This window comes from Scomber japonicus, chromosome 6 (genome assembly GCF_027409825.1).
Source record: "Scomber japonicus isolate fScoJap1 chromosome 6, fScoJap1.pri, whole genome shotgun sequence".
Taxonomy (NCBI): Eukaryota; Metazoa; Chordata; class Actinopteri; order Scombriformes; family Scombridae; genus Scomber; species Scomber japonicus.
This window is the reverse complement of record NC_070583.1, coordinates 13,189,133-13,208,644: the sequence shown is the minus strand read 5'-3', so window position 1 is coordinate 13,208,644 and position 19,512 is coordinate 13,189,133. Positions and strand designations below refer to the sequence as shown.

The window sequence follows — 19,512 nt, the reverse complement described above, 5'->3', positions numbered from 1 at the left end:
ATTCTGACCTGCCTGTTGGGAGTCAAATGTATTGTAATGTATACAGTATTCACTAACCAATTTCAGAATACCAATTTCTAACCAATATCCAATACAAGTGCACAGAGAAAGATGTTAGCTTGTATTCCTGCTGGAAAACATGTTGCTGTTATATGTGACATGTGGGCAGCTGCCTGAAGCTGAAAGAAGCATCTGCTGTGAATGTTGGTTATTGTAGGAACAGTTAAAACAAACAGCAGTTTCATGATAAGACAAAAAAAAATCATTTTTTTTCTTTGTAAATTATTTATTTGATTGACTTCAAAATCCCTTATAAAGTGGAGCGTTTGTTTAAATAAACTGCACACTCTAAAATAATCAATTTTTTCAAAAATATACATAATAGAGTAATCACATAAAATGTTTGCAATAGTAACGAAGACCAAATTTATTTATTCTTTCTGTCCACAATTTCTATCTGTGTGACAGAACAGTTTTGTGGAAGATAGGTCTCTTCACCCTACCAGTAGGTTAACGTAATAACCAGTAAAATAATAAAGAATGTGTAGTTGCAGTGGAGAGTCATTCCATTTGCAGTAACACAAGTCAGCAGATCATCTGTGAACAAAGACACAGACAAAAAGGGATGTGGTTATCTTTCATAGAGGATTGCTTATTTAGTATTTTTTGTGTACACAGTATATTCATGTATATGTGTACATATATAAACGGTTAGTTGCATTACAAACAACCCTCATTGACATAAAGATACAGTAGATGATGTGACTTGAATAATGGAGAAGGAGCTCGTTTGGATGAAGGAGACAAAATGATGCCACACACTGTAGACTTTGTATGATACCAAAAATAAGATGAAAATGTGTGTCTTTATGTATGAATAATGGGTTCATTGGATAGGTGTATGTGCATTATTCACCATATGACCAGTGTTCAGTGAAGTGATGACTGACCCTCTTCCTCCTCCCACTCTGATCTCCAGAACTGTGGTAAAGTGGAGGGAAGCAAGCCAGGATACAAATCTCCTCCACAGGCTACATACAGCAAAACACCTCCCTGCCAGAGCCTGATGCAAAACAACCTACTACTACTATATGGAGTTGTGTGTGTGTGTGTGTGTGTGTGTGTGTGTGTGTGTGTGTGTGTGTGTGTGTGTGTGTGTGTGTGTGTGTGTGTGTGTGTGTGCTTGTGTCTAACCTGATACTTTCTGTATGTTTGGTATTAATTTGTGCCAGAGGTGACACTCTTTGGCCCTCATCATCTTCTTTTGTTCTGGATGGTTGTAGTTCAGAGTGACATACTCCTGATTTGCAGGGGTAAATAGGGGCCACGAAGCTCCATCAAGTCCTGGATTCCTGACAAAAAGAAAAGCCGATCAAAACAATCCAAACATGCAATGAGGGTCTATAAACAGTTTGAGTGATTAACTGAGTATCCGATTATACGTACCCTGTCCGTGCAAAGTTGCCCCAGTGTTTCATAAACTTCTTGGTCATGTTCACTTCATTCTTTGTGTATTCCAGGGATGTAATCAAAGGCATTCCAAAAACAAATTCTATCTCATAACCGTGCATTACGCCCATCCATGCTGGCCAAGGATTGGTGGACGACCGGTGGTCAAAGAAATATAGGAAAGTCTTACCACCCTGTTGTGAGTACCTGGAAAAGAAATTAACAATATTGAGCTATATGTGCACTTCACTGCACTACGTCTGGTTAATAAGAGAAAATTAAACACAAACATATGGAACATCACAGAGGATGAGAAATATTTGTTTGTGACCCAAAATGATGGGACAACAAACAAACAAAAACACAAGTCATGTATTATTTATTACTGCATTGATACTTAATAGCACAATCCTTGTATACTACTTTGTGAAGTGGACAGAATATTTCTACTGTTTACTTGGAACTCATCATGCCAAAAGACACCTTGATAGCTTTCTAGTGTTGTAACATTTAGCTTCATAATATTACTCACTGTTTAGTATTCTAGTATCTTTTAAGCCTTCAGACTTATAGATCTGTTTTTTATAGTCTCACTGATACCTAAATAGGAATAAAATAAAAATGAGATGAAATAAAAGTCAATGGATTCAAATAATGCGAGTCAGATACACCAACTGTCTGCCTGACTGTCTTATTATTTGGTTAAATTGTTTTCTGTGATACCATAGCAAGAATGCAAAGAGATCATGTTATGTAATATACAGTCAGTTGTCTAGACTTTGTTTCACTGGTCCCTCCAAAAGAAGAGCTGGCCCTTTCCTGACTCTTGTGATTTAAATGAACTAGAACCTCTACTGATGACCATGATTCAGACCACATCATTAAAACTCAGATTTACTCTTTACCTGTGAGCAAACTCAAGCACAGGACAAAAGAACAGTTGGTCTCCAACCGCACTGCCCAGCAAGTCACGGTTTTTCATTTGGTTATTCTCATCTGCCCAATCTGTGTACTGGAAAATTGTTGCTTCTCTTGCAACAACACTGGCATCTGCCATTACAATTGCTACTCCATTCAGGTATTGCTTTCTGCTGATGTGACTTTGTCCAGTGTTGGTGTATCCAGGCACTCCATAAACTAGAAAGAAGGTCCCTTCATCCTTGTTCAAGCCGAACAGCACGTCTTTCTTTGGGAATTTACCTGCCTGCAGCAACACCTGCAGGGAAATCGCAAAATAGGTGAGAAAAAAAAAGTGAGAATTTGAATAAAACTGCCTCTTTTTAATTTTGCCTTCACACACACACATTTACTGAATGAGAGCCAATTTAGGTAATATTATTAAAACTTATGTATAAAACACAAAACACCCTCAACCCCAACCTTCAACACAGACACCTACTTCAATTTCATCTGGTAGGAAGTCCCCATCAACATGAGGAAGAAAGGGAAAGTATAATATTGTAGGCTGCTTGAGAACATCATATTGCTTAGATGTAATTTTTTCAGCATCAGCCTTCTGCAGACAAGCTTCCAGTTGGTCTGGATCAGACGTGGGACAGTCCAGTAATTTTGCCAGCATCGTAGACCTGGATGGAAACATGCAGAGGGAGCAAGACAATCAGTGAACGAAGGAGTGGAGAGAAATATAAGAGGAAGAGAGGACAATGAGGGAGACTCATTAAAATATATGTAAGGGTCGGATGGGACAAAAAAGGGAGAAAGGAAGAAGGGACTGAAAAAAGAAAGGGGAATAAAAAATAACTTGGATTTGCTCTTTAAAGGGGATCTATTATGCTTTTCATTATTTTCAGTTATATGATGTTATAATGTCAGATGTTCTTGTCAAAGTGGCCAACATGTCAAATGATGAAGTAAACTTATGTAGAACGTCATCCCTGTGAGCACAATGCTAAAGCTATAGGCTGCATGAGTCGACAGACCTGCTCTGCTAACATTAAGGTATTTAATTTAAAATAAGTAGTTCACCTGCTGGAGGTATGTTAGTAATCTGCAGCTCCTCATCAAACATCATCATCACTGTGGCTGTTTCTGTTGGTACTATTCCTCCCTGCATTATTTCTAACTGATCCACTGAACAAATAGCAAATGTCTCCATTTGTTGTTGTGTTGACTACTTTTTACTAATGCTCACAGAGGTCTGCTAATTTAGTGAGGAACATGTTTAATTTTCTGTAAATTCTTCACACTAAAGGTCACAGGTTATTTTTGTTATCTAAAAACTTTTAATTTAAAGCAGTAAAGCAGAAAATGTTGGGTTTTCAACAGCGGTACACCTGATACATGCTGCCCCTCAGCAGCTTCCTGAGAGGTGGCCAATCATAACAGAGTGGGCATGGTAGGGGTCATTAAAGAAAAACTTCAAAACTTGCACTAAAACATAATCAAAATATGTTGCTAATGTTTAGCATAATAATATGAAGACACAAAAATACACTTATACACACTACCTGTCCCAGGCGACAGTCTGGCTGACCGTTGCCCAGGGTGCATTTGGAGAGCCGCTCTGCATGACAGCCCTTTGAAAAAGATCATGACTGCCTGGGGAGAGCAGATGGAAGCCCACAGATGCTGACCCAGCACTCTCCCCAAACAGAGTCACCTGAAAACCGTAACAAAGTGATAGCCAACAGTTTAAACTGTTTTACAAAATCGTGTTACCTTATCTCAGACTTAAACAGTAAGTGCATCACTAAGAAGAGAAGACAAAAACCTCTTACCTTTGAAGCGTCGCCTCCAAAAGCAGCAATATTATTGGCTACCCATTGGAGAGCCAAGCGCTGGTCCAGCAGTCCTGCATTGCCCTTAATGTTTTTGTTGTTAGGAAGAGACAGAAAACCAAAAGCTCCCAGTCTGTCATAGATGAGACAAGAATGAGGAAGACCTGCATCAGCATTTAATTGCTTTTGTACATACCACAGTAATCTCATTGATAAGGACTTTCCTGTTTACAAATGCCTGCGCTCTACTTCTTACATCTGAGTCTCATACTACTTCCATTGCAGGCCTGGAGCCACTGACATACTTTTACAGTATACAAAATGAGAAATCATGCTCATAGATATTTACCCATCGTTAAGTGTCAATGTGTTTACATTTATACAGTATATTCATTTATTTTTGCTGTTATAAGCTTTTCTTTTAATTTTCTGTTATTTAATACTTCAGCAATGGCAAAAAATACATTTCAAGATCATTTTCATGCTATAGCTTGCTTTTATGACTTTTCTTCTCATTTGAATACCAAATGATGTTTTCCATGTTAAACACATTATAAATACAGAATAGACAGAATAATTTGATATGTTGTGTACAAATAATAAGAAAGTGTTTAAAAAGATATTTAATATCATAACAATATATCATTATGGGAGAAACTGGGAAGATTTTTTTTATGGTAGCAACACACTGCTGTAAATTCTTACCTGTAATTCATTGATACCACAACAACACCTTCATATTTACTCAGAAAGCGGCCATCATAAAGGTCCAGTGAGGATGTCCCTACATTGAACCCGCCTCCATAGATCCAAACAAGGACAGGAGCCAATGGTGAGGGCTGAGGATGGGTTTTGTTGAGACGTGGGGACCAGACGTTTAGGTACAGACAGTCCTCACTCGAAGGAGTGTTTGGATTCCACATCTCTGAACCCCTAAATCCTGATAAGAAATATATATATATGTATGTCAAGGTAAAAAACACTGACTTTATTCTAACTATTATATTCTAATCTTATTCCTTCAGATCTTTCATGGTAAACATAATTGTTAGATCCGGCATTAACGGAAGTTCAACTTGACCCTTGAACACAGGCAATAATTTTAAAACAGATATCAGCTGCTTTTCAATTAATAACCATTTATCACAAGCTGCTCTCAAACATTTGCACAAGTCATAAAGATATAAATAAATCCCTGTTTTTTTTCCTCTTTGTCCAAAGCAGTAACAGTAGTTTCACATCAGTGCCTTCTCTGAACATCTATCTCTGCTGTCATGTCTATATTTGAAAATGTTTTGGGAATTTACACTGTACATAAGTCTGGCACTGGTTATATCTGGCCTCAGTCAACCCCTGACAGGTGGCTGTGTCTATATATAACAAGATATCCATGACCAAGCCCCATTCCATCTCTAGGTGGGTGAGTAGGCCTGTATCAGTCAGTTTGTGTATCTGTGTGATTATAAATGAATATACTGTATTTAGTTTACTAAGCTGATAAATAGTCAAAACATTCTCATCATTCATTTCTAAGAACAATCACTGTCTATTTTAATACGGTAATAAATGAAGTGTGTGTATACAGTATATACAGTATGTTACAATAGGCCTTATTTTCATGGAGGAGCACAGAGCAGTGCAAGCAGCACTTCGACTGTTTTTTACTCATCTTAAAACTCACTTTGTGTCTATGTGTGGCATTATGGTGACCGAAGCACACAGTGCACAGGTGGGAGGAGAGGCACAGACAGCTGGGAGATTCATTCAAATGAAGCAGTGCAAAGCCAATTGTGGTTTTTTTTTTTTGAAATCTGGTCCTAGATGTGCTGAAAATAGTCTCAGAGCCATGTCTGATTCTGACATCAATCTGCTGGAGCTTTGGTGCCTTGTCACAACTAAATTACAAAGGGATAAGTGAAAATACACTATTGAACTGCATTATGGGAAATGTAACATTCAGGATTGTCAGAGCTTGACTTTTCCCAGGTATTAAATGGAAAAATAATTTTGCCTTTGCTTAATTGATTTTAATCATCATTATACTGTTATTTTTCTTTTTTTCTAGACCACTGGAATAGGCCCACCCCTGCCCACAGACTGTTTACTGTACTTGAATGCTTATGAACAAGCATATAACATTCTACAGTTATCTCACTGTCCCCCTACACTTTTGTCTTTCCTGCACAACAGTAGTAGCCTGTTAGTAAGTTAAACTGAACTACCACTGTACTAACACAATGGGACCCTATAACTCTTAGTGGAAACCATTAGACTCCAATGAGAGTTAAACACATGAGAAAAATCTTACCTACCCAACTGCTGACTGCTCCTGCTTGGTATGTTCTTACTAATTAAAGGCTGCATGTGCTACTATCATGCTCACCACACCCACTCTCAGTAAAATGCTTTGCTATGTGTTGATTTCCCAAAAAATGACACTGAAAGTCAAAAAATCTGGGTGCAGTTTTTACTCAATATCCAGTGAATAGAGCTTAATTAATGAGTAATGTGAAGCCAAAACACTGGGCCAGACAGTTATCCTTCTCTGACACAACATGCACACAGAATAAATTGTGTTTGTCTGTGTATAAACTGTGTGTCCTACCTGGAAAGGCAGTATCTGGCAACTGGGAGCAGGAATTTGGGAATTGTGTGGCATCCCTCATCCGCTCCCATCTCCCTGCTGGCTCTGGAGCTCTGAATCTCAGCTTCCCTATAGGTGGTTTACCATAAGGAATCCCCAGAAAGGCTCTAACATCACCACCAGGAACTGAAAGCAACTTCCCTTGTACTTTGCCATTCTTAGTACTTATTACAAGGTCATCTTGTGTGGCAAGTGATACAGTCAGGAAATTAAACAGAAGAAGAGGGATGAAGAGTGAACTGGGAGAGACTGTCGCCATGAAAAATCCTGGGTAGGGAAAACACATAAAATACTCATTAATTCTATTTATTTGTTTTGTATTATTGTTTTTTTTTTTCAGTTCAAAATATTCATAATGCTGATGTAAATTACACACACACACACACACACACACACACACATACAGGCACACACACACACACACACACACACACACACACATACTTTTAAGTATTTGCAGTTTATGACTGACTGCAATTTTAATTGGCTCCTTTGTTGACAGTTTATGTAGTTTGAGTTCAAAGAGCAGGAAGTATATAGATCAAACTAGATTACTCCAATTTATTTTTGCAATGTTCATTGACTGCTTTGTTGACAGTTTATGGAGTTTGGGTTCAAGGATCATGGAGCAAGGATTATATTACTTGATATGGTCCACCCTTAGACATTATAAAATCACTGCCTTTGGACGAGCATTAAAAGCGGTTCTTTAAAAGGAAAAAAACATATCACACTGATTAATAATAACAATATTGTCAAGAAAGAAGTAAGGTACACATAATGTAGTAAAAATACATGATTTAGGGAGGTATAGCAGTAAAAAGCCTCAACTTCTCAGACTTTTGTTCAACGTGCAAACATTTCTATTTTTGCCATTTAATAAACCAGCTTTCAGAAGCATTACAACCCACACAATTGCCAGAGAGTGAATCCACATTTTTTTCTTTGCTAGCGTAATGTAATACTTTAAAGCGGCGCGTGCGTGTGTGAGTGTGTTAGTGAGGGCCATTCCTCCAACAAATGTGTTACCTTTAAACTGTTTAATTATAACCTCCTAAATATTTGGAAATACGAAGACGATCACAGGATATGACTTCCCAGACGCAGCTGACTCGTGAAGCCGCTTAACACGCACAAGGCTCAGACCAAACAAACCGTATTCAGAGGAGAAAGCCGCACAAAGCTGGATTTCTAAAGAGATGCGTGCATTGGTGAGAGACAAGAAAGAGATAGACTTAAAAACCGGACATTTTCTGAAAATGAAACTACCAGTATCAGTCTATAAAACCCCTTATAGGATCTTACCTCGTCCGTCAGCAGTTTGTCTGTCTGTGTGGAGTTAAATGGGGAGAGTCTCTTGATGAGATGGAGACGGTGTGGGCTGACAATCCTCGTGCCAAGCGTGCACAAGGGGTTGGCACTGTCCGGCCCCCACAACTAATTCTGCAACTTCTACTACGCCCGTAATAATGATAGTAATGATGCTATATGAACACTATCATATATTAAACACGCAAACAAAATTTCACAATGATTTGAAAATGATTATAAGAACTGAACCTAATTAAAAAATATGTATATGACATTTGTTTTAAATTATTATATATATATTATTTTTAATAATATTATTTCATTGCTGCTTGCAGCTTTAATTATTATTATTTTTGTTACATCAGCAACTGAACCTGACATCATCACTCTACATCTACATTATATATTCAAAATCCATCTGAGAACATTGTGGACAGCTCATGTGTCAGATGCATGAATCACTGAAGGTTTACTGCCTATCTCCAGGTCAAGTCAGCAGAAAACACATAACTGGCACTGAGTCAGTTGTTCCCATCAAATTATGGTCAACATTTCAGAAACAATAAACAATGTCAAGAAAATGATGTCATGTTAAAAATAGGCATTCATCTAATATGAAACAGAATGGTGGAATGATTTGTGTCTGGAAATGTAATTTCACCTGAATTATGTTTTTAACAAAATAATGAGAAAACTGTTGAAATAAATATAACTGCCAAATTGCAAATTTCAAAGCCATCTGTAAAATGGTTACTGACAACACATTTCATTGTTTTGGCTCTTGCAATACAATATCTGTTTGTAGGTATTTATTTAATATAAAAATGGGCAAAAGTTACTTGAACATGAGACATGTGTTTACAATACTGACATTTAACAGATCACATCCTTCCCTTAGCTTCACCTGAGTGCTTTTGCTGTTTAAACCAAACACAAGCCCAAAGGGGAAAATCCTTAAAATACTGATATACTGTACAATGTTGATGTGATTTTGGGTGGTATGAAAACAGCACTTTAGTAGGACCTTTACTACTGTGACAAAGTGGGTGAGAGCACACCATTTGTCCCCATCGCTTACATTTGCACCATAACTTATTAATTTAATTATACTTGCTGTTTGTTATTTGAACCATAAGTTAGTCAGTAATCATACTTTGCAGATACTTACTATCCCGGGTTTGTTTGTGTTTTGCAGTATATTTGGTTAAGTTACATCTCAGCAGACTTTTGGTTACAATGAAACACACACTTGTATTGAAGTTAGAGTTTATTGGTTTAGTTAGTATCTTTAGTTAGTATAGTATATACATAAGTTTTGTAGCTTTCTTTGTTATTCACCATACTTACATGTGTTCAGGAGACAAAGGGAGGAGGCGGCCTATGTCTCCTGAATTTATACACTGGTGACATCATTAGTGATGTCACTAGGGAAGAACCAGGTGGAGGGGTGGTTGGTGAATTGTTGTGTTAATATGTTAAGATTGTTTATGATTTGATTAGGTTTTTGGTGGCAGATGTAATGGAGATGGGCCGGATAAAAGTGATGTCAAGTGAATATTGTTGAACTGCTAATCTTGTTGTTACTTGTTTCAGGAAGGGCTCAGGATGTACCTGAGGAGTGGTAGGGTCCACTTTCATTCAGAGGGCCGGCTGATAGAGGGCTCTATATAAGAAGGAGCTGTGAGACTGCGCAGGGGAGTTGTTCTGCTAGAGTGTAGCCGTGTACACGTCACTTTAGTTTTATTTCAGTTATACTTATGAGTTAAGTTGTTTGTACAACTTTTTGTTACCTTATATAATTTATAAGAATAAAAACTCCGTTGGCCATCTGATTCAGCCTTCTGTGTCTGCCGCCTACTTTGATTAGACCACTTTGGTCGGCCTGTACCACAACTACGAAGCAAGTTCAACACTATCATTTTATTAGTTGGCCTCATTGAGCCATCAAGATAACCACCACTGCAAAGCTGGCTATCAGTCAACTCAAGGTTTTCCTATACACCTACAAATGCGTTCACATAAAAGAGCAGGGTTATTAATTACGACATCATCAGATCTATGAACGAAGTACCTTATATGAAATGAGACGAAGCTGTGATAAGAAGAAAATGTGGAAAACATCTCTTTTAGGGACATCAAAATGTCATATTCAACAAAATGAAATAAAACAGAAGAAGAAAATGTAGAAACACTCAAAATAATTTCCAAAAATTAAAAGTAGGCTAAGGCTTAAAATACATGTAGGCATTATTATATATATGAGCTTTTTAGTATTAAGTATTTGGTTGTTATTTAGTTGGATGAAGAAACCATTCTGAATATGTCACATAAAAAATAATGTCGAACAGTTTCTGTGACAAAAGCAAAGAGTGGAAAAGTAGTTAATGACTAATGAGGTCTATTTCACCCAAATCTTGTATTTATATGTGTGGATTATTTTTTTAATAAAATACTGAAATGGAACTTTTACCCTTATGTTATTGTCTTAAGATTGTGTTACACTGCCTTGCCAAAAGCGCATTGTAATACTGTCTCTCTGCTTCCCGTGTGAAAATCTTTCCCACAGGTACCATCAAAGGTGAGCTGTGGGACTTGGTCACTGTAACTTTACTGCTCATTAGACAGAGGCAGAGAGGGAAGTTCAGGGAGGAAAGGCAGATAAGGATTTGGCCTTCAACTCTTAATTCTAAGCAGAGACTGAAAGAAACTCCCTATGGTGAATTCATTTTAAAAATACCTGTTAGGGTGATGAATATGGGATGATTGCGACACATGGAAATTTCTATGACAAAGACAATCTTTGGTTTTTATATCCAATCATCATCACACAGTTGTCTCATTGTATTCTATCAGCTGTCACATGAGGGATAAAATAAACTTTGCACAATTACAATCCAACTAAAATCATCATTATGTGTTCGGCAAACAACCTTTCTGTCTGTTTGAAGCTATTTCAAATCAGGGTGGAAATAAAAAGCCTGTATCAATAAAATGTTTCAACTGACTGTTGTATTGCTGTTTATTTTTCACTTTATTGTAAACTCAGGACTTTTGTCCATGTCGGAATGATGACTTTTTTTCCCAGTGATCTGACGGGTCAGTGGTTGGGGTGTTGACTGGTTGCTTGCCGTTTTAATGACATGTTGTCCGTCCCGCTACCTGGAAACAAACATAATACTATAGTACTCTGTCAAGAAAAATCTGAGTTCATAGTAAAGTCAGTTCCGCTGTCTAGTTCACTATTATACCACTTTCTATTTCTGTCCCCTGTTTCTTTTACACACAACCATCAGCACCTTTTTTTTGTGTCAACTTGGCTTTACTTTCCTATTTTTCTAGAAACCAAAGCTTGACACTAAATATTCCAAAGAAAAGTTTGTGTTTTTTCTGAAATATTTAGTTCTGTGTGAGTCAATCTGCATGGGTCTAGTGTGTATGCCTGTGTGTGTGTGTGTGTGTAGGTTTGTGTATAAAAGTACACGTGTGAGAATGACCATGAGTTATATGTGCATGTGTGTGTGCCTGTGCATGTATTGAATGTATTCTAATAATAGTATTAATGCACAATAACATAACAAAAGGCCTTTGTGTGACTGTAATCCAATGCCTTGGCGTGCCACATTCAGACACAGGCACACAGTCATAAAGTCACTTTTATTAATATCTTGGTTACTATCATAGCATACTGTACAGACATAAACCATCAACGATTCCATAGGCAAAAAGCCCAGGAGCTACTGAGAATGACTGTATTCCTCACTATTTTACTGAGGAAAATAACTGTTGTGATGCAATATTTGTGAGATGTATTTAGCTCTTGTATATCTATTCTGGTAACTACCCTTTCCAATATAACAAAGCCATGCTCTTCAAACCACTTTTATGTCACCATTGTTATAGCTGTGTACTCAAGGCCAACTTCAAAATGCAGTTATTGTTGTAATAAAGCTGGAAAAACTTTAATTGACAATTCACAATAATGTCCAGTCCGTCACTTCTAATTTTCTCAGAGTCCCCAATCCTGACCTGTGTTCGGATAATCCAGGCAACTGTGGTCTAGCACTGTGTGGGTGAGTTATATCTCCATCAGGCAGAGAACACTGCAGTCTCTGAAGTCCACTGTAACCTGATCTTGGCCCTAAGGTCACCACTTTGTTGTCCAGGGATTGGATGCTTGCTAAGGTGATACTGGGCAGCGATACCAGTTATTGATTGTTGGAAACTTCATTTGTTATAAATGTTGATTCCCCTGGTGTTAATAACAAAGATGATATTACACACCATTGTATGATTATTTCCTCGTCAGATTTGATTCCAAATCAAATGTTATGGCAAAAAAATCTCTGTTTCCAGAAAATGTCCTTAGAGTTAAACTTTAAAAACACAGGAAGTCATTGAACCCTATTCCCTATGCAATTATTTATTTTCTCTTTCTATCTGTCAACCTTTCTCTGTCTGTCTGCTCTACCTCTTTCAACATATCAGTAAACAGTGGACACCAACCCAAGAGAAAAGGAGCAATAGGAGGGCTGACTCTTTGGAGATGTGTACAGCTCAGCAGGAGGGTTGGTGCACATACAGGGATAGTAAGAGAGACAGAAAGATATACTGTACATAGGGAAGAAGCAAACAGTTTGTTTGAGAAGCTAGAAAGTCTTAACCATAACTACACACCATCAGGGATTAGGCAGTTGAAGAGAGAAATGACAGGCATTTGATAGGAGCCTTTGAGAGAATGTTTTCTCTCTCTCATTCCAACATCATCAAAATAGGCTTGGGACTGGAATGCAACCCCTCTAACAGACACACACACACACACACGGGTACAAACACAGACATTAAGACAAGTTAATTTCACCCATGCCCTTTTAATGTCAATCTGCTGTTATGAAGGCAAGAATAAGCAGTAATAAAAAGAAGAAAACATTTAATTCATTTCTTGTGTGTAAGTTTGGAGCTATGAGATAGTAAATATCCAATCATGGTGTCACAGAGAAGGATATTGGTTTATGTCATGCTCTGTATGTCTGTCTCTATTTTATTTGTGTGTGTGTGTGTGTGTGTGTGTGTGTGTGTGTGTGTGTGTGTGTTGCTATCATCTCATTTACAGTACATTACATTATTATCATATGAAAAAATAAATGCTATAAATAAAGAGCTGTGCTGAACAATCAAGAACTATAAATACATCCTGCAAAATGAAAACACATATTAGATAGCTCTTAAACTGATGACAAGTAAATAAAGAAGAACCAGCTTGCATCTTTAACAGTTACATTTAAAGTTAAACTATATCTGTCAAGATAGTAATTATAATGGAAACAGGAAAGTATACTAATTTAAGAATATTTAAATGATAAGACTGACTTCCTTCCTCAGCAGTGCCGCATTCTTCATCTGATATCCAGCGCAAAATAGTCAGCTGCAATCTGCTCCATATGAGACATGACACAACTGCAGATATATATGGATGAACACTTACACACTAAAATGCATACACTCAAGATGCAATATGTTTAATGTCACTCAGGTAAGTACAATTGTGTGAAATACTTTGGCTGGGAAGCTCCATTGCTTCCCTACATAAATGTAAAGATACAAATAAAATACAACAACAGAATATAAAAAAGCAATATGTATATTGAAAAAAATATATGTATACAAAAAGACATAATCTAAACTCACACATTAATCTGTCAGGGCTCTGCCTTCCCCTAACTTTCACAGGTAACAGAGAGCATTTGTCCTTCACTGACATAAGCTTCCCTTATTGATAGAACAGTGATAGATAGAGAACAGGGAGGAGGCTGGCGGTTGGATTGGGGGATGTTACTTACAAGCTGGTGAACTGAGAAACAGGGAGGAGAGGGTGATGAATGTGAGACAGCAGGTTAACAGGTTTCAGAACGCACCACTCTAAAGATAACTCAGTTAATGGAGTAGTAAATGGAGATTGACATGGTTAAGTGGGACAGAGTGGGACTAACAATTAATTCATTTTTACCTGATGATCCTCTCTGTGTTCCTACAGCTATCTATAAGCTATGGTTTTGCTGGCCAATAATTATAGCCAGAGGGGACATCATACTATTCAGGGTAAACCAGGATACTGCAGTCAAAGTGTGCTGCAAATACCACAAGTGGTGCTGTGTAGAATTTGCACGTGCAGAAAAGTGGAGTTTATTGTCCAACACCTGACTTGAATGAGCCTAACAAATTAGATCAGGCTAAAACGGTTCCATAAAGGCCAATCCACGTTCGCGCGATCAGAAAAGTTCAAGACAGGCTCAAGTATTCAGACTAATTGCGTGTGCATGCCATTCATAAAAGAGCAAGACAGCAGCAATAGTCTCACTTCTGCTGGAGACATATGAAGAATTTAAACATGATCACAAAAAGAGGCAATACAGCAGCAATAAATACATCCAAGAGAAAGGCTGGCAGGGAATTGCTGATCGATTGAATGGGTCTGATCTGTCTCTGAAGGCGTACTCTTGCTGCAGTGCCCTGTGTACTATGGCAGCTCATTCATGTACAAGCTCCTCAATCAAGGGACATGCCATGACTAACAGAGAAACAGTGCATGGGTTGATGTTGTTAATCAGGCTGGATCTTAATTAGTTAAAAGAAAAAGGGAAACGCCTAGACATGCATCAACTAAACACATCTTAGTTTACTTTTAAGACATTATTTTAAATGTACTAATCAGTAACCAATACATACAGCGCTTTCTACAAGGAAAATAGTTAAAGGCATAGGAATTTAAATATTACAGTCCTTGTCCAAATATTTTTATGTATAAAGTTATGTGTAATAAAGCGGAATGACACAGGGAAAAACAGTACAGTACAGTTGAACACACTAACTGACATTTATTTAACACTTAGTTTAGAGTCCTTTGTTTGTAATGACAGCTTCAATATGATGTGATGTGATTTCTCCCAGTATTTCATAGGCTTGTCCAGATGTTGCTTTAAATAAGCTTCAACATGCCTTTTTCTCAGTAATGGAGTCTTGCATGGTGAGCGTGCATAGAGGCCATGGTGGTGGAGTGCATTGCCTATTGTTTTCTCTGTATCAGTTGTACTCGCTAACTCCAAGTCTTTCTGGATCTCTCTCTGAATGCTCCCCTTGAGCTACTCTTCTGACTAACCGTACTGACTCATTGGTCAGGAATCTTGTGCTTATCCAGTTGAGGGTGGAGTGATGTTCCTGTCACTTCCAGATAACGGTAAAAGTTCAGAAATGTTAAAATACATCAGTCACCAGTTCCATTGAAATGTTTTGCAACAATCAGGTTGTGAAGGTCTTGGGATAATCTTTGCTTTTACCCATCATGAGGTGTTTCACCTTGGTAACAAAACACCTTTTTATAGCTCATCAATATGTACTAACCCAGCTGATATTAACTTGTGTTAAAGGATAATTACCATTTTTTACAACCTGAACCTTATTTCTAGCATAAAATACGATAATTTACTCAATCAGACAACTTTGGTGTCATTTGGAGACGTTCGGACGAAATTAGCTCCAGTGGAGTACACAGGGCACCGAAGCGCAGCCTCTATGTAACGCATTATCTACCGCAAAACTAGTTCATTTCACCAATATTTTGTTATGATACGTTAGTGCTATTCCCCTCCGAGCCCGTGGTGGCATGTTATCAACATCCAGGGTCTGTAGGTTGACCTGCTAACCTCTGATCTGGATGATGTCATTTCCGAACGTCTCTACCACAGCCCGGTTTATCATTGAGCGGAAATCCTTCAGTGTTGTGATACAGACGTTTATTGACACATCCAGACGTGTATCTCCTGGCCTCACATGCCACCACGGGCTCGGAGAGGAATAGCACTAACGTATCATAACAAATCATAATTAAATGAACTAGTTTAGCGGCAGATAATGCGTTATATAGAGGCTGTGCTTCGGTGCCCCGTGTACTCGCATTATACGGATATACACGGCGCTCCACTGGAGCTAATTTCGTCCGAACGTCTCCAAATGACACCAAAGTTGTCTGGGTGAGTAAATGATCGTATTTTATGCTAGAAATAAGGTCTGGGTTGTAAAAAACGGTAATTATCTGTTAAATACTTTTTTCCTGTTTCATTCCAATGCATTACAGATAACTTTATTTCTGGGCTTTAATGTTTTGATTTATATGTATATATATATATATATATATATATATATACATATAAATCAAAACATTAAATATATATATATATATACATGGTATATAGTAAATCATTTCTTTCAGGTCAGTGTCATGGCTAAGCAGCAACTCAGGCTAAGCCTGATAATTAGCCTGGTCTGAACCAGGTTAGTTTACCATCATAAGTTGCCATGGTAACTGAGCTTGAACTATGCTGAGCTTTCTTTATGGAACTGGATCTGCTTGAAAATTAGCCAGACTAACGAAATAAGCCTGACTTATTTGGAAATCATGCATTATGGAACAGGACCCATACCTAAACATACAAAATAATAATAAAGTCATTTCTAGATAACAGAGGAAAAGCAGATAACACATTTTATGTGAGGTCAGGGGAGTTGGCACCTATTTTTGAACTTCTGCTTGTCTACTGATTAAGGGAACTGAGAAAACTGTTTGCCAGTTATGGAGGGTGACTGAGACAGCCCAAGTAGAGAACAGTATAAAAACTATGTGATGATGCAAGGAGCCTTTTCTATGGTAACTCTGTCTGTTGCATTGGTAAAACACTCTGCTTGTACAAGCTAAATAAATTCAACTTAAACTTTGATATTTCGAATCCAGTCTCCTTTATTAAAGGTCATGCAATAAAATGCAAATTAACTATTTAAAGATCATACAATGTGATTTTCTGGATTTTTGTTTAGATTCCATCACTCACAGTTGAAGAGTACCTATGATAAAAATTACAGACCTCTACATGCTTTGTAAGTGGGAAAACCTGCAAAATCGTCAGTGTATCAAATACTTATTCTCCCTTATATGGGTATATATTTGCCCTTACAAGGATCGAGCAAGTGCTCTGCACAAAACAAGCTGGATTTGTCAGTGATGGTTGAAGCTGCTGTGTATTTCTTTAAATCCCAACCAGCCACTTAGAAGGGAATATTTAGGTCAGATGAGTGCCCACTTAACTGATGTCACTGTATACGATTTCTGAGTAATTAAGTCTTTAAGTTGGATAAAAGGAAATATAGCCATCTCTCAATACCACGCTGCCATGTCCATCTTCTTTTTTGTCTCCATGCAGTCATGCATGCTATCATATTACCAAATAATAGGTCACATTGTTGGCTAATGCCCACATCCATATTTGGGTCAGGCTTCACTCTTCAGAGTAAGTCAACATGGTCCTCATGCATGTCACAGACAGATTATCAGGGATTTAGCCTGTTTATGCTACAGTATGCTGGTGGCTAAAAGGTTAGAGAAGTGTGAGTGCAGCAGGGCTGCAGGGTAGCAAGTGGACCGTGTGTGTGTGTGTGGGCATGTGTGTGAGAGGGAGAGAACGAGGGAGAAACAAGATGATAGATTATACAACCATTTCAATGGTGTAAAATTTCATTTGAAATTCTACTGTCGATTCAATCTTAATAAAACACTCAACTGTCTTGCGACCCATTTAATGTCCCATTGCACCCATACTCCATACACCCAAACTCACTCTGTCTTTCTCACTTGCTCACGCACGCACAGACACACACAGACACGCACACATTCATGTGCACAGAAGGGTCTTATCTGGCTGCTGTGTGTCTGAAGTGTTGTTTTTATATTGCAGCCATATTTCATTTTGGCCTACTTTCTTTAAATTGCCTATGGGGTTTTGTATGGGGAGATGAACTATCACATTTATATATGAGATTGAAGGAAAAGAAAGAGAGGTGGGAGACTTGTTTATGTTCTTATTCATTTTCTTTGCCCCCCCCACCCCCCATCTCTCTCTCTCTCCCTCTCTTTTCCTATTGTGTTTCATTTCCTCCACTCAATCTGTCTCTCTTTCATGTGTCCTTAACATCTCTGCCTGTCGCTCCCCAAGCATTTGTCTCTATGCAAGGTGGGTTTAATTGCTATAAGGATTCAGAGGTGAAGTGAGGCATGACACATGGAAACATAGGCACAAAGGGGTGGAAAAGGGAGAAAACACAATATGGAGTACATTGTGTGAAGGTCTTTCACACTGAAGGGAAAAGTTTAATTTGACAGAAAAAAATCACTGAGAGTAAGTGTTTCTGTAGAAAAAAAAACTGGCGGTGTGGATTACTAATACAGTGATCAACAGTATTGTCCTTTGTCTATTTCAACATGCATGAATCATACTTTTTTTTTCCACTGCTCTTCATCACATTACTTGAGTTGGACTGTGAAGAGCGCAAGAAACTGCTCTCTCCGCAACAATTTATTTGCTTTCCTGCTGTTGCATCACAAATTTCAAAATGTTTAATGTGACTTGTGCTGTAACAAATGGTAACTCAGTGGAAATGTAGATCATGTCCATGTGTGCATGTGAGAAAGCGAGACGGAAAGACACTTTATATTGATTTCTATTCATTTTGAAATTGATACACTGTTGTGGAATTTTCTGTCATAAATCTTCCACTCATCTTTGGTTTTGTAGTCAGTTCCTTTTCCATTGTTACTGATTCTGTTGCCCCTGAATCTGCCAAAAAGGTGTGACCTTAAATGTTAACTAATGCATCACCTTATATGCATCATGCGTGAACATATGTACCCTGAGATTTATTCTGATATTTCTGTTCTAGATATGTGATAGTGTCCTCTAGCAGTTGCTTTTGCTCTTGTATGCTAAGTGTTTGTTTTTGTGTAATGGTGTTCTAACGTGTTGATGAATTCCACCACTAGTCAATCAGAACCCTCAGGTCTCACTTGCTGATGCCAACAGCCGCTGGCCCAATGACCATATGCTCCACAAATGAGACAGACATCATTGCAACTTCAGGTCCCTAACTATTGTTCCTCTGCCTCTTCCTCTACCTTGTGCCATCCCTCATAAACACGAGCCATCAAGAGTATATCAACATGCTTTTGAATGTCAGGTAACAGTCCTTGAATGAATCTGTCTCTCAAATGAGCTGCACCTTCTACTAGGGGGAGTTGTAATGCACCATCTTGGGAGGTTTGGATCTTCTGCTCTCCTCCAACTCATCTCTCTGGAGCTACAGTCAACGCTGGTGTATGCTGTGAATACTGTCTTGGATTTCTTGCAGTGTTTGGCTGCCACTGTCAACTTGGGCTCCTACTGCAGGAGTGCTGGTCCGCTGGGGAAACTAAATCGGTAGTGTAAAGAATGTGTGTATTTTTTCCTAATACATACACTGACTTTTGATTGATTTTACAAGGATGTAAAAAAC

The 19,512-nt window shown here is 38.0% G+C and overlaps 1 protein-coding gene across 2 annotated transcripts; it reads right to left on the bottom strand.

Moving 5' to 3' along the window:
• Positions 1–314: 314 nt before the first annotated feature.
• Positions 315–8,179, bottom strand: LOC128360412 (acetylcholinesterase-like). Of its 2 annotated transcripts, none has more exons than XM_053320841.1 (10): positions 8,137–8,179; positions 6,793–7,098; positions 4,893–5,127; positions 4,188–4,320; positions 3,918–4,069; positions 2,849–3,035; positions 2,355–2,665; positions 1,447–1,656; positions 1,195–1,352; positions 315–597 (listed from the first exon to the last, which is right to left on the bottom strand). In XM_053320841.1, the coding sequence occupies exons 2-10, from the start codon at positions 7,088–7,090 to the stop codon at positions 500–502; spliced, it is 1,782 nt and encodes a 593-aa protein (XP_053176816.1). In that variant the 5' UTR covers positions 7,091–7,098; positions 8,137–8,179; the 3' UTR covers positions 315–499. The 2 variants fall into 2 exon arrangements, with proteins under 2 accessions (XP_053176816.1, XP_053176815.1); XM_053320840.1 differs by lacking the exon at positions 8,137–8,179 and adding an exon at positions 7,861–7,928.
• Between the last annotated feature and the right edge of the window lie 11,333 nt (positions 8,180–19,512).